This window comes from Oryx dammah, unplaced genomic scaffold, assembly GCF_014754425.2.
Source record: "Oryx dammah isolate SB20612 unplaced genomic scaffold, SCBI_Odam_1.1 HiC_scaffold_16, whole genome shotgun sequence".
In the NCBI taxonomy this organism is placed as follows: Eukaryota; Metazoa; Chordata; class Mammalia; order Artiodactyla; family Bovidae; genus Oryx; species Oryx dammah.
In genome coordinates, this window is record NW_024070200.1 from 41,064,658 (window position 1) to 41,080,126 (window position 15,469).

Consider the following 15,469-nt stretch of genomic DNA (forward strand, 5'->3'; position numbering starts at 1 on the left):
CTCCTTATTAGCCATAATAAGGAACTCCTTATTAGCCATAATAAGGAGTTTATGATCTGAGCCACAGTCATCTCCCAGTCTTGTTTTTGCTGACTGTATAGACCTTCTCCATCTTTGGTTGCAAAGGTCCATCTAGTCAAGGCTATGGTTTTTCCAGTGGTCATGTATAGATGTGAGAGTTGGACTATAAAGAAAGCTGAGCGCTGGAGAATTGATGCTTTTGAACTGCGGTGTTCAAGAAGAGTCCCTTGGACTGCAAGGAGATCCAACCAGTCCATCCTAAAGGAGATCAGTCCTGGGTGTTCATTGGAAAGACTGATGTTGAAGCTGAAACTCCAATCCTTTGGCCACCTGATGCGAAGAGCTGACTCATTGGAAAAGACCCTGATGCTGGGAAAGATTGAGGGCAGGAGGAGAAGGCGACAACAGAGGATGAGATGGTTGGGATGGCATCACCGACTCAATGGACATGGGTTTAGGTGGACTCCAGGAGTTGGCAGTGGACTCCGAGAGTTGGTGATGGACAAGGAGGCCTGGTGTGCTACAGTTCATGGGGTCACAGAGCCAGACATGACTGAGCGACTGAACTGAACTAGGAATGAAATTTGGTCATTTGTAGATAGAGATGTGGATGAACCTAGAGAGACACATACAGAGTGAAGTAAGTCAGAAAGAGAAAAAAAAATACTGTATATTAACACATGTATGTGGAATCGAGAAATATGGTACAGATGAACCTATCTGCACAGTAGGAATAGAGATGAAGACATAGAGAACAGACTTGTGGACACGGGGTAAAGGAGAATGTGGGATGAACTGGGAGACTGGAATTGACATATATACACTATCATATGTAAAATGGATAGCTAGTGGGAAGCTGCTGTATAGCACAGGGAGCTCAGTTCAGTGCTCTGTGATGACCTAGAGGGGTGGGATGAGGGTAGGAGGAGGCTCAAGAGGGAGGGGATATATCCCCTGATATAAGCTGATTCACTTTGCTGTACAGCTGAAACTAACACAACAGTGTAAAGCAACTATCAGTTCAGTCCTCAGTCGTGTCCGACTCTTTGCGACCCCATAAACCGCAGCACACCAGGCCTCCCTGTCCATCACCAACTCCCGAAGTCCATCCAAACCCATGTCCATTGAGTCAGTGATGCCATCCAACCATCTCATCCTCTGTTGTCCCCTTCTCCTCCTGCCCTCAATACTTCCCAGCATCAGCAACTATATCCCAATAAAAAATATATGAAAGCAATTCATTTTCATTTGTCCACAGAATTAGCCAAATAGATGTTCCTTTATATGCATCTAATAATCACATCTTCTTTTTATATACACAAGGTTTTTTTGAAAGGCAGCTTTTCAAAAGTGTTTATTACAATTTACACTTTGCTATAATTAAAAGAAAATATAGTTACGCTTAAATCCACTGGCCTCATTAGCATGCATTTCTTCTCCACATCTCTGTCAAACCTTCAAATAATTATTTGCAAAATGGTTATTTACAGCGAATTTCCAATTACACCAAGGCCCCCAGGCTTTCAGAGAAGTGTCACCAGATTCAACCGCCCCTGTGAAATGCACTCAGGTTGCTGCCCCTTGCCGCTGGGCTGTCCCAACCACTGGCCACAGCTGTCTGCACTTGCCAGCAGTACCAGATCCCTGTGACTGACCAAAACCACCCAGGGAGGGGCAACAGTCTCAGGGACCACACCCATACAAGCAGATCCAGAGCAAGCAGGGGAAGGACCCAAGCTCTGCTGGGGGTCTGGGGGTCTGCTGGGAGCCCAGGTTGCCAATCACCCTCAACAAGATTTCCTCGGCAATTACTACGGCATCTGATGGGTGAACAAGAGTGGCTGGGAAGTCCATGCATAACTGAACACGTGGAGAGCTGTCTTGCATTCTGACTTGTGGGCTGCATGGACACCTTTGCTCTCAGCCCTTCGTTCCACATCCCCAGGGCCAGCCAGAATCTTACCTCCTCTTGGGGCCACTTGGGCCTCTCCTCCGGGGTCCTGGTCTTGGTCTTGAAGCTCCTCTGAGGGTCGGTGGGGTGCTTGGCCTCAGGAGGGAGGTTCAGCGACTTGGGCCTGCCCTCGTGTCTGCTGGGGCCCCGGCTGGCCTCAGCCGGTGGGCAGGCCTCGGGGGAGTCCCCGGGCCCCGGCTCAGGCCCCCGCGGTTCGCGCTCGGGGCTGGCCTCGCCACCACTGGTGATGCTGCTCATGCTCAGGCTCATCTTGATTTCGGCCACGATCTGGTCGATGTCCTCCTCCTGGTCCTCTGGGTCCCCGTCCCTGCGCCTCGGGTGGTAGGGCGACATGCTGCCTGCATTCCCATTGGCCTCGGCAGGGTAGTAGTCCTGGTAGGCCTCCTCGCTGGGACAGTAGTGGACGTCCTCTTCCTGGTCCCGGGAGTCCAGGACTGAGGCCTCATCCTCAGGGACAGAGAGGTGGCTGTCTCGGTAGCCAGGGCTGCCCGGGTCGCTGTGGCCATGTGCGTGTGGGCCCGTGGGCTCCGTCCACTCCTCCACCGCCTCCTGGCACTCATCTGTCTCCAGGTGGCGCGTGTCGTGAGCCAGGTAGCCCTGCCCGTCACAGTCCGTGCCCTGCAGGTAGCTGTCGTCCTCGGGGCAGTAGCGGATGTAGTAGGTGATGCCCTCCTCCTCTTCGGGCAGCCCCTCGTCGTAGTCCTCCTCCTCCGAGGTGTTGTTCACATAGTCAGAGCTGGAGTCCCCGTCAGGGCTCTGGTCGGGGCCACCCTGCTCAGCAGGCGCTGGGCTCTCGGGCCGCAGGGCCGCCAGCTCCAGGTCAGTGGGCACATACTCCTCCAGGGCCAGCTCCGCATCCTCACTCTCGGGCTCCGGGCTCGACCTCGCCCTGTGGTCCAGCAGGCTGCTTGCCACACTCTGACGCTTCCGGTGGGCCATGGTGGGGCTCATACGGCCATCGTCACCAGGCGGCAGCCACTGTAGGGAGGAAGGATGACAGGAGAGTCAGAACCTGGCCCAAGGATCGCGCCCAGGAGATGTGACTCGTGTCCGTTCAGATGACAGGACACCCCACCTCAGCTGACTCCGGTGTCAGGACCATTGCAAGCCCTGCCAAAGAGACATGAGGGCACCAGGGCTAGAGGAGGAAAAGGGGACCCTGGCGACTCCCCAGGACACCTGCTGCTTCCCCCCAACTCGCCACTCACTCATGACTTCTCTGTTTTATATAATTGGAGTATAGTTGATTTACGATGTGTTAGTTTCTCGTGTACCGAAAAGTGAATCAGTTATACATGTATAAACATATATATATTTTTCAGATCCTTTTCCATCATAGGTTATCACAAGGTATTGAATATAGTCCCCTATGCTATACAGTTGGAGAAGGAAATGGCAACCCACTCCAGTATTCTTGCCTGGAAAATCCCATGGACGGAGGAGCCTGGTAGGTTACAGTCCATGGGGTCGCAAAGAGTCGGACACGACTGAGCAACTTCACTTCATGCTATACAGTAGGTCTTTGCTGATTATCTAGATTATATATAGTAGTGTGAATGTGTTAATTCCAAACTCCCAATTTATTCCTCTCCCAACCCTTTCCCCTTTGGTAACCACAGTTAATTTTCCATGTCTGTGAGTCTGTTTCTGTTTTGTAAACAAATTCATTTACATCATTTTTTGGAGAAGTAAATGGCAACCCACTCTAGTATTCTTGCCTGGAGAATCCCACAGATAGAGGAGCCTGGCAGGTTACAGTCCATGGGGTCGCAAAGAGTTGGACAGGACTGAGTGACTAAGCACAGCACATTTGTAAGACAATTATGCGGCAATTAAAATATTTACAAAGAGTTTATTGCATAAAATATGCTGCTGTAATTTATTCACCACCCAATAAACAGAATAAACTGTGAAGAAATCCATTTAAATCCCAGCAGAGGTTTGATTTGAGTGATGAGACAGTGTTATTCACTTCCCTCCTTTATTCATTTTTGAGTATGATATTTCTGGGGCTTCCCAGGTGGCGTTAGTGGTAAATAACCCACCTGCCAATGCAGGAGACATGGGTTCAATCCTTGAGTCGGGAAGATCCCCTGGAGGAGGGCACGGCAGCCCACTCCAGTATTCTTGCCTGGGAAATCCCATGGACAGAGAGCCTGGCATGCTACAGTCCGCAGGGTCGAAAAGAGTCAGATGCGATTGAGCAACTTTCACTTTCACTAAAGTGGCATTTACCTGTGTTGCGGGACATAGGAACACCTAAAGACCTTGCAAGCCCCCCGCCCCAGAGTCTCAACAAACCCAATGGAGGCACCACCCAGGTGATCATTCACACCATCAGCCAGCCTTCCCGCAATTCTCCCCAGGCTGTCTGCCAGCCCTGCCCCCAACCCAGAACATTCTGTGACTTTCTGCAGGTCGGGGGGTGGGGGTGGTGGGCACATCCTCCAGTGATGGCAGTTGGAAGCGTGTAAAAGGAAATCCCAAAAGGTGAGACGAAACTCCTGAGACAAAGGGCAGGGTGCTCCATCACTCTGTCAAATGATTATCTTCTGAATAAAAGATCTCTCTGGGGATTTCTTTGAATAGCCAGCCTCTCCTGGCTTATTTTAAATGATTTAACTCTACTTATATGTAACTTCCTCACAAACGTTTCCTCTGGGGGAAGCAGGGAACTCTGGGGTATTTAATGGGGTGGTGGGGGCGGAGGAGGGATTACAAAAGGGAAGATGCAGGAGTCACCTGTGGCAGCCCCCCCTCTGGAGCACACCTGGGTTTCTGTACCCCTGAATTCCCCACACACAGGCGCCCTCGTCCTTGGCTGGGGAAGGGCCAGCTCCTGCTGACAGGCAGCTCCCCACTACACCTGGGCTCAGCTGTGTCCTCCCCACTGTTGCTAACAGCGTACACGATGATTCTCCTGGTAGGAGACCTGGCTGTGTGCACGCACGCATTCAAACACGAGTGCACGCGCATGCACACACACACACACAAACACACACACCCTCCCCTTCGCCCCCACCTCCCCATCTCCTAGAAACCTCTGACCCTAGAAAAGTCTGAGGAGGGGATACACTGCAGGTACTTAACAAATGAGGGCCCTGCTCTTGACTTTTCAAGACAAAAACTCAAAAGGATGCCCATGCTGTCAGCTGGCAGTCACTGATGTGTGGCTGGCAGCTGATGGAGAAGTAGGGAGCGAGGTCCCCCTGTGCAGACTGAGTGAGGGATGAGGGACCAGGCAGCCTCTGGCAAGGATCCCTGGGCACTTCCCTAGCCTCCTGGGTTCTCACCTGCCCCAGAGGGTGTGGCCGGCGCCAATTTTGGGGTGGGTTGGGGTGCTGTCACCAGCAGACTCTGGTCTTGGCCTCCAGCTGAGGACAGAGATCCCAGAGCTGTCTTGGGTCCGGGGCAGGGACCCGCTTAAGGCCCGGTTGTCCATAGTCAGTCCCAAGGCCCTGGCCCTTTTGTCCCCTTGTGGCATCTCCGACTGGCATCTGGCAGGTCCTTCACCAGTCAGTCCCCACACTTCAGAGCCTAGAGCTCAGAACTCTGGGCTACACCCTTGGAGCTTCTGATTCAGGACATTTGGGTGGGGCTGAGGGTGTGCTTTTCTTCTCTCTTTTTTTTTGACCAGTTGTTTATTTTTTCCCATTTTTCTGAGCAATTGTCTGATTTTATTTTTTTTATTGAAGTATAGTTGCTTTACAACATTGTATTCTTTTCTGTTGTACAATGTGAATCAGCTGTGAAAGTGTTAGTTGCTCAATTGTGTCCTACACCTTGTGAACACATGGACTGTAGCCCCCAAGGCTCCTCTGTCCACAGGATTTCCCAGACAAGAATATGGGGATCTTCCCAACCCAGGTCTTCTGCAATGCAGGTGGATTCTTAACTGTCTGAGCCACCAGGGAATCAGCTATATGTATACATATATCTCCTCCCACTTGGACCTCTCTCCACCCCTGATCCCACCACTCTATGTCATCACAGAGCACCCAGCTGAGCTCCCTGTGCTATACAGCAACTTCCCACTAGTTATCCATTTTACACATGGTAGTATATATATGTCGATCCCAATCTCTCAATTCATCCCACCCTCGTCTTCCCTCATTGTGTCCACTCGTCCATTATCTACATCTGTGATTCTAACAGGTGTCAGAATTGGGCCAATGCTGTTGGTCTGAGATCAAATGTGCACCACTACATTGGACAAGAAGCCAGCCACCTGCCCACTCTCCAGCCATCATATCTTTGGAATCAAGAATAAAAGTTCCAGAACTTCTTGGGAAAACAGGTTTGCAGGTTTCAGATCTGAGAGACTAAACACAATTCATCGCAGCTGCCTTGAAGCCCCATGATGACCCCCTCAGTCAGTCTCCTTCCTGAACAGGGAAGAGCAATGTGGATTTCAAGGCCAGATCTGAGCAGGATGGCTTGGATAAAGATGGAAAATGTTCCCTCCAGGAACTGGTAGGTCAGACCTCCTCATGGTCCCACCTCATCACAGCAGCTGCAGAGTGCCCACTGCCTGTGTTATGGTTGGGCATCTCTCTGCGGGTGCTGTCTAACCTCTCTGCAAGGCCCACTGCAGGGTGGAGCAGGCTGCCAACCCAGGATCCCTGACCTTGGGGCTCCAGATCTGGAGATGGAGCACGGAGTACAGAACAGGATTGTAGGTACTTCAACGGGAAGGCAGATTTTGTCTTGGGTAGCACAGGGCTCCCTTTGGGATAGAGAGTCTAAAGTGACAGATGGCTGGTCTCTGAAAGTGAAGTTGTCCCAACACAACATTGTAAAGCAACTATACTCCAATAAAAATTTTCTTAACATGGCCATTATGAGCCGACAATGAGTTTGTGAAACTCACCATGTTTCCTCTCTGAGTAGGCATGTACGATGATGGGCAAGGGAGACCCTAAAGAGAGAGAATACACCTGAATTTCAGCAAGACACATGACAAGTCTTTCCTAACTTTCCTGTGGCTCAAACTGAAGTATGCTGATGAGTTGGATATCCAAAATGAGATGGATTAGTGGCCAACTGAGTGATCAGACTTAGAAGTCATCAATTCGTGGATAAGCATCCATCTGTGGGGATTTTCCAATGATCTGGTTTGACCAGGGATGATGATAACGAAGACTGCAGCTCTTCAGAACTGCAGTTGACAGAAACCTGGAAGACATCAAGTGTAGGGTGGCAGAGACGAGGTTTAGCTATATCACACATGGAAGATCTTACGTATCCTGCTTGATCCAGTTAAAGCTGTGCTTTCACAGCCAGACATGCTCACATGAATCACAAAGCTCAGCCCTGAAGCAGTGCTCTTCTGCAAGCCCACTCTTAACGAGGCAGAGAGGCTTCATTTCTTTAAGGAAAAACCAAAATCTTGCACCAATAACTGCACTGGCCCTCTATCCCCAAGACTGAAAAGCCCATTTCACACAGTTCTCCCATCTGTTCCTTTCATCACAAGCTTATAATAAAGGCTATTTTCTTCCAAGATCATTATTTTTTCCCTTGCCTTGAAGAGGAGGTGGAAGACAATCCTTTTATAGCCCTTGTGACAAAGGATAAGAATGAAGGAAAAGCAAAGAATGATTTATGACATATAAAATATGCATTACAGGGACTTCCCTGGCAGTCCAGTGGTTAAGAGTTCATCTTCCAATGCAGAGGGTACAGGTTCAATCCCCGGTAGAGGAGCTAAGATCCCACATGCCTCATGGCCAAAAAACAAAACAAAACAAAAAAAACCCAAAACATAAAAATAGAAGCAATATTGTAACAAATTCAATAAAGACTTTAAAAGTGGTCCACATCAAATAAATAAACCTCTTGAAAAAATTTAAATAGATAAACAAAATGTGCATTACAAGATATCATCACCCATGACACAGTGGGGAGAATAAAAAATGTTGTGCCTGAGAAAGTCTACTTCTGATGATGGTGTACCAGCTTGTACCAGTCTAATCCCCCCACCAGTAACAACTAGTAACTTTTGATGGTTTTTTTTTTTTTTCAATTTCTATGGAAGCATCAGAGAACTGCCAAAGCAGCTAGGACTTGAGGGGCTGAGATCCCGACAAGCATGAAAAAACACTGAAATTATCTCAGCATCCTGTGTGGCTTTTCTCTCCAAGGCAGCTGTGCACCCATAAATGGTTGAAAACTAGCAGAAAATGGTGGTTGCCAGGCAACAAGGCCAAGCAGAAAAGAAAGTGAAAGTCACTCAGTCATGTCCAACTCTTTGAAACCCCATGGGCTGTAGCCTGCCAGGCTCTTCTGTTCACTGGGATTCTCCAGGCAAGAATACCTCAGTGGGTAGCCATTCCCCTCTCCAGGAAATCTTCCCAACTCAGGGATCAAACTCGGGTCTTCTACACTGCAGGGAAACTTTTGCCGTCTGAGCCACCAGACAAGTCCTACTCCACGCTCTGTGGTGACCTGAATGGGAAGGAAATCCAAAAAAGAAGGGATATATGTATCCATACAGCTGATTCACTTTGCTGTACAGCAGAAACCAATGCAATGTTGTCAAGCAACTATACCCAAAAAAAAATTCATTAGGAAGAAAGAACTTGAGATGCCAAATTCCTGGAGAGAAAGGAAACAACAAGACTCTGTCATTTTATATTAGACAAGGGTGAAAGTTGAAACAATCTGAACAATAAATAAAATAGTACTGTATAATCCAAAGTATAAAATAAATATCCTTGAGTTCACACAATGTAAACAATAAACAAGAGAAAAGCAGAAAACCCCTGAGCAGAATTCCTCCATATATTTTGTGCAGACACTGCCCCCTCCTGGAGACGAGGCATAACTCCCAGGTGATCAAGGTTAATATTAACTGTGGTCAGTTGCACCCTGATTTAATAGAACAGCACTGCTCCCTATGCAGTCTCCTGACCCAAAGTTTATAAGTCGGTAGAGCATGGGACTCTTAATCCCAGGGTCGTGGGTTCGAGCCCCACATTGGGCGCCAAATGTTAGGTAAAGACGACCAGGATACCAAAAGAGTGTCTGCTGCTGCGGTTGCTGCTAAGTCGCCTCAGTCGTATCCAACTCTGTGCGACCCCATAGACGGCAGCCCACCAGACTCCCCCGTCCCTGGGATTCTCCAGGCAAGAATACTGGAGTCGGTTGCCATTTCCTTCTCCAATGCACAAAAGTGAAAAGTCAAAGTGAAATCACTCAGTCGTGTCTGACTCTTAGCGACCCCATGAACTGCAGCCCACCAGGCCCCTCCGTCCATGGGATTTTCCAGGCAAGAGTACTGGAGTGGGGTGCCATTGCCTTCTCCAAATGAGTGTCTAACAGGCTTTAATGGGGGAGCACTCCCGGGCGGGGTTCCCAGACCCGAACGAGACAGGTCCAGGAAGTCTGCGCCTGGACCCTGTTGGGGGTGGTTTTTATATGTTTGTTTCGAGGGATGGTCAGGCTAGATGGACGAGGGTTCAGATAGGTCGCCAGGCCGAGGCGACGCGGGCTGACAGGTCCTTCTATGTGGCTGGGGTGGGGCGGCTTTAGCTGGCGAAGTGTGCTGTCATTGGTCCCCGGGATCTGGGAGGTTCCTTCCGTTAGGGACCTCCCCTGCCGGCGGGAGGGAGAGGAGCGGCGGCCAATCATGGGCCCCCCGGGGCCGGCCTTACACTTAACACTAATAGTTGCAACAATTTTTAGGAAATGAACAAGTTACTGAACAAAACTTAGCAAATCTGACACTAGAAGAAACAAAAATCCAAATGGTCCCGTATTTACTAAAGGTGAGAGATAAAAGGTGAGAGAGAGGGAAAGTACACAAATTACAGTATCAGGAAAGAAAGGTGGATACTTGTAAAATATAATAATGGATATTATGAACAACTTAACACTAATAGTTGTGACAATTTTTAGGAAATGAACAAGTTACTGAAACAAAACTTAGCAAATCTGACACGAAAAGAAACAAAAATCCAAATGGTCCAATATTTACTAAAGAAATTGAATCTGCAATTTAAAATCCTCTTTCCTCTTATCAAATAACTTCAAATCCCAGTGGATTCCCAATTGAATTCTTCCAAACAGTCACAAAAACAAAATCAAACAACAACAAAACACCAGTATTACCCAAAATCTTTCCGGGAACGTAAAAAAATATACACTTCCCAACTCACTTTAAATGGCTACCATGACCTTGATACCCAAACCTGAACTTGATGTTATATGAATACAAAATGAAAGGCAAGTCACTTTGAAACAGTTTACAAAGAAACAATAAAAAAGTGTCAAATCAGTTTATATACAAAAATTATATGTCACAATTCAGTTGCATTTAGTCCAGAATGCAAGGTTGGTTTAATATTCAAAAATCAGTCACATAACTGAGCACTGACACCACACACGTATCAAGAAGGTGTGAACTCAGAGAACTCAAACAGTGGGTCTGTATCAACCCAGAAGGGTGGGATGGGGAGGGAGATAAGAGGGAGGTTCAAGAGAGAGGGGACATATGTACACCTATGGCTGATTCATGTTGATATTTGACAGAAAACAACAAAATGCTGTAAAGCAATTATCCTTCAATTAAAAAGTAAATAAATTTTTTAAAAAAGAAGGTGTGAACTAAGTTGCACACACACCTATATACACATACACACACACACACTCCATCCTGGTAAAACCACCCTAGACACAGCTGGGCCAGACTGGAAGAAGGACAGAGACAGTGACAATGACACTGGGGAGACGAGCAAGAGAGGCTGGAAACCAAGTCCCAGAGAGGTGGGAGCGGAAACTCAGAGCGTGAACTGTGGGGAGAATCTATACGCGCCGATGTCTCCACGGCCGGGCCTGTTCAGTGAGTGAGCGTTTACTAGCTACATGCTGTGTTCTTTCTCGCTTTTGTTTTTTTACCTGTGGTTAAATAAACACAACATAAACCTTACCATCCAGACCACTGTCAAGGGCACAGTTCAGTGCCATCGAATGCATTCACACCATTGTGCAACCACCACCCCATGCATCCCCCGAGCTCCCTTCATCTTGTACAAATGAACCCTGTATCCATTAAGCTTCCCCCCCTGCCCTACCCCAAGTTCTTTACAGGATGAAAAAACAAAAATGCTTCAGGGGGCAAAGCAACTTTCCATCAGAGCAGGGCTGGGCCCCAGGATCTCTCTGGGACCCCTCCCTCCTAGGAGCAGTAACTGTGACCTTGGGCAACCATAGCTGCAGGTGGTGGGTGCCTCGGAACCCACCCAGGAGGCCTGCTGCAGGCTCCCCTCATGACGCCATGCCCGGCAGAGCCAGCTCAGCCCGAGTGTCTAAGACCTCATGTCCACGAGCCATCTTCCTCTCTGGAAAGCAGAAATCAAGACCTCCACTTACAGAACTGAAGAAACTGATTAAGCCTACTTCTATGTCTGCCTGGCACAGAGCTATGCCCAGGAGAGGAGTGCACTGGCTGCTTCTGGACCAGCCGAGGGGAGGGGGTTGGAAGAAGCAGCAGAGAGAAGGGGAATCACAAGCAAGGGGGCTGCCCCCAGGCTGCTCTGTGCCTGCATAGGATCTCACGGAGGAGCAGAGGCCATGGGGGCTTCCAGAGCCCAACAGAGTCCTTGCAGTTAACATGGGCACAGCTGGAATGCTGCAAACTCCAGCCCAATCTACAACCACCCCCTCAACCCCCACAGAAGCTTGAGAGAAGGAGAGGAAATCAGGATTTATCCCTAAGCTAACCAGTCTGCATAGCTGATGGATTTTTCTAAAGTGCAATCTCCCGGTCTCCCAGGCGAGAGTTAATTTTCTTTGGCAAGGGACAGGTCTCAGGCTGGCAAGCTTCACAGTGCTCCCACCACACGATGCCTCTGCTTGGCTGCAGGACCCGAAGTGGGGCTGGAAAGACTGGGTATCGACAAACAAAAAACAGACACACTTCCCAAAGAGCGTCGCTCTTCCTCAGCCAGGACTTGGGGAGGTCGCACAGATACGCCGGCATCTTCATGGCTGAAAATAATACTGGCGGTCATCTCTGGGGACGACTCTCACGAGCAACCAAAGTGAGTCACAGCACTGTCCCAAAGTGCCCTGGCCACGCCTGGAGACATTCATTCAAAAGAGGAACACAGGTGCTGGATGTATTTGCATCTCAGGGATTCCTTTCTGATGTCTTGGGCTCAGCTCTACTTCCCAGAGAGAGACGAGATCACACCTAGAAACCCCTGGATTCTCTCTTCACCAGTCCCTTCTCCCTCCCCGCTCCTCGCTGCATCCTTACACCCACCACCTCATCCCTGGACCACACTGAACATAATCTTCCGTCCTCACTGAAGAATATCTTGTTCCCACTGTTCACACTCTCCTCTCCCGGGCTTCTTGGGCAGTTTCCATGCAGAAGAAAAAGCCTACATTCACTGTGTCTTTTATAATCCTTCTCGGTCTCTGGGCAGCCATCACTAAGCCACAGCCAGAGAGACCTGAGCCCCCTCCTTCCTCCTGGTTTCCTTGCACTTTCTGGTCCCCTCAGGCTCACACTGAGTCCACCCCCACTCGTGGCCTGACTCTCTGCTTCCATCCACGCTTCAAAAACTCCCCCATCCGTCCTGAAGCTGGAATCCAACAATCCTTTCCCACCTCCAAGGTGACCTCCTTTCCCTCGAGGTCCCACCTCCTGCCCTCACTGACCACTCTTTCCCCAGAACCTCCTGCACACTCCTCCCCAAGAGGTTCCCCTTGGGCCCTTCCTCCACCCCACAGCCTTTCCTTCGGCCACATCGTCTCCCCCCGGGGCCACAAGAGGCATCTGTAGGGCCAGTTCACCCTGGCTCCTGTCTTCCACACTCATCCCAAGAGTTGGCCCCTGGTGAAACCCTGCCAGGTTCCATGTCCGTCTAAATAGGGGCAGTCTGCCCTGCTATCTCACCTTCCCGCTCCTCCGTCCTTGTCAGGCCAGGTTCTGCCGCACCTCCCTCCCTCTCTGTCCCAGGAATGTGCTCTCTCCTTTCAAGATGAGCAGTCAAGAGGCACTTCCTCCTGCACAACCAGCTACACTGACTGGTCACCTCCCCGGGGTCCCCTCTTCACCTCCCTAACACAAAGGTACGTGGCCACCAGAGCACCAGACACATCCCCCAGCAGCTGATCACCAGAGTGCAGGGGCTCCCTTTGCCTCTCCCAGGAGGACCTCCCTGGGAGCTGAGTCCCAGCTCTGAACCCCGAGGCCAGGACATGGTCAGTGACAGGGCCTTCCCTGGAAGTGAGGGTCTCTGCCACAGAGGGGCCCAGGCAGGAGGGGGGGAGGCACATCCAAGAACTACTCTTCATCTTGACAGCCCCCCTGAAGGGCTGGCATGCCATCCCCACATTTCCCTGCACATGTGCACACAACTGAAGGACCGTACATGATGGTCTCAGATGAGTCTGTGGCAACCACAACTGTATGAAAACACAGCTCTTTGGAGGACAACCTGCCCCATGGGAAGACCCCAGCAGTGTTGTTTAGGGAGACTGAAGGGTTGGCTCCATAAACATACACACCCTGGGGACTTCCCTGGTGGTCTAGTGGTTAAGAGTCCTCCTTCCAGTACAGGGGATAAGGGTTCGATCCCTGGTCAGGGAACTAAGATCCCACATGCCACGGAGCACCTAAGCCCTTGTGACACAATTAGAGATCCCATGTGCTCCAGAGCCTGTACACCACAAAAACAGAAGCCTGCAAATAGAGAAAGCCTGTTTACTGCAATTAAGACCCACCATAAACAAAATTTTAAAAATATAAAATAAAAAACTTAAAAGGAAATTAAAACAAAAACCAAACAATATATAAGTTATCAAGCAGTCTGAGCCCAAGCTAGGGTGTTAGAATTGTTCTGACTTTAAATAGCATTTTCTGGTGGATCTAGGAGTGCAAGTGGTATAAATAAGTTTGGAAAATGAGGCATTAGGCAGAATTTAATGAGTTGCTTTCTTGCAAGACTAGTCAAGGCTTTTAATATGGCTCTCTGGGACCCGGGGAGGGGGTGGGGGTGGGGGTGGGGGCATGGGACACACAGTGTGTCCCCAGTCAGATCTGAACATGGGCCACTATTTTGGGGACCATCTCCTGGGACTCCACTGAACACAATTAAAGAAGGCCAGTGCAAACACTCATGTAATTAATTAGAAGTGCATATAATTAGCTATATCTGAAAACATTAATAAAAATTACATAGAGAAATGGCTAACTTCCTATCATTTAATCACATAAATTATGTTGGGCTCTGAGTAGCGGCTCAGAGTGCTATTTTCTTGAAACATTTTCCATCTTTTAAAAAAAAGGTGTTGATGAATTTTTTCTCTCCTAACATGCAACTTAAAAAAAAGAAAAGTTGGTGTCAGAGCAGGCGTTTCCAAGTGCTTGAGAACACACACACCAAGGCGGGGAAGCAATCGTAGCGGCTGCTCTCTGCCTCCTCTGAGAAGGAAGAGGCAGCAAGGGGAGTTTTCATGGGCTATGCCCTCCCCATTTGTCATATGGTTCTTTCTCAGGACCACGCCCCCGAGTTATGAGTCCTCACTGAACAGATGAGGACAATGAGCTTCTAAAAGTGTCAGAAACCAGAGCTACATGCAATCACAGACTTCCTTACCATCTATGATCCACGAGGAGTTGGGGTGGACATTGCGAAGGGTCAGACCACGGGTTACTCTCTGTGTTGAACAAGCCCACAGAGAGACCAGCGGTCAGGCAGTAAAGCACAAAGCAGGCTTCAATGTGGCTTAGGACTTCCATGGTGGACCAGTGGTTAAGAATTTGCCTGCCAATGCAGGAGACAATGGTTTGATCCCTGGTCTGGGAAGATCCCACATGGCTCAGAGCAACTAAGCTTGTGCACCACTACTCTTGAGCCTATGCTCTAGAGCCTGGGAACCGCAACTACTGAAGCCCAAAAGCCTAGAGCTTGTGCTCTGCAACGAGAAGCCACCACAATGAGAAGCCCTCATACCACAATGCGAAAGTAGCCCCCACTTGCCTCAGCTAGAGAAATTCCTCTCAACAACAAAGACCCAGTGCAGCCAAAAATAAAACAAATAAGTAAAGAAAAAATAAAAAAACCTTTAGTGCCAATTCTCTTAAAGAAGTTGCTAATATTAATGGTCTTTTCTGACGGACCTGTGCACACATGTGTCTTACCTTTTCCTACCTCAAGGGCCTGTTGTATAAGTGTCATAGGAATAGTGAGGCCCAGAATGTAAGTCTCCAGGGGGAAAAAAATAGAACATAGCCCCCAACTTCTATTTGAGTGGAAGCACATTCACAAAGATATCTGTGAAAAGGCAGCAGGCATGCTCTGAGAAGTAGTATTCTAAAGTTACAGACAGGATGTTTCCCTTGCAGTTGAAAAGTAAATACACCCAAGTCTCTTCTCTCTGCAGATCTCCTCCCAGAGATTTATTCTGGTGTAACTATCAGTTAAAAATATCCATCTTGTTGTACTTTTCTCTTGAAGAAGA

The 15,469-nt window shown here is 48.9% G+C and overlaps 1 protein-coding gene across 3 annotated transcripts in view; it reads right to left on the minus strand.

Annotated features, from left to right (window-relative positions):
• The window catches only part of APBA2 (amyloid beta precursor protein binding family A member 2), a 361,135-nt gene that overhangs the window by 40,566 nt on the left and 305,100 nt on the right, over nucleotides 1–15,469 (minus strand). For all 3 annotated transcript variants that reach the window (XM_040257405.1, XM_040257406.1, XM_040257407.1), the window contains one exon: nucleotides 1,985–2,971. In XM_040257405.1, coding sequence (XP_040113339.1) covers nucleotides 1,985–2,944 — 960 coding nt within the window. In that variant the 5' untranslated portion in view covers nucleotides 2,945–2,971. The remainder of the gene's footprint in view (nucleotides 1–1,984; nucleotides 2,972–15,469) is intronic.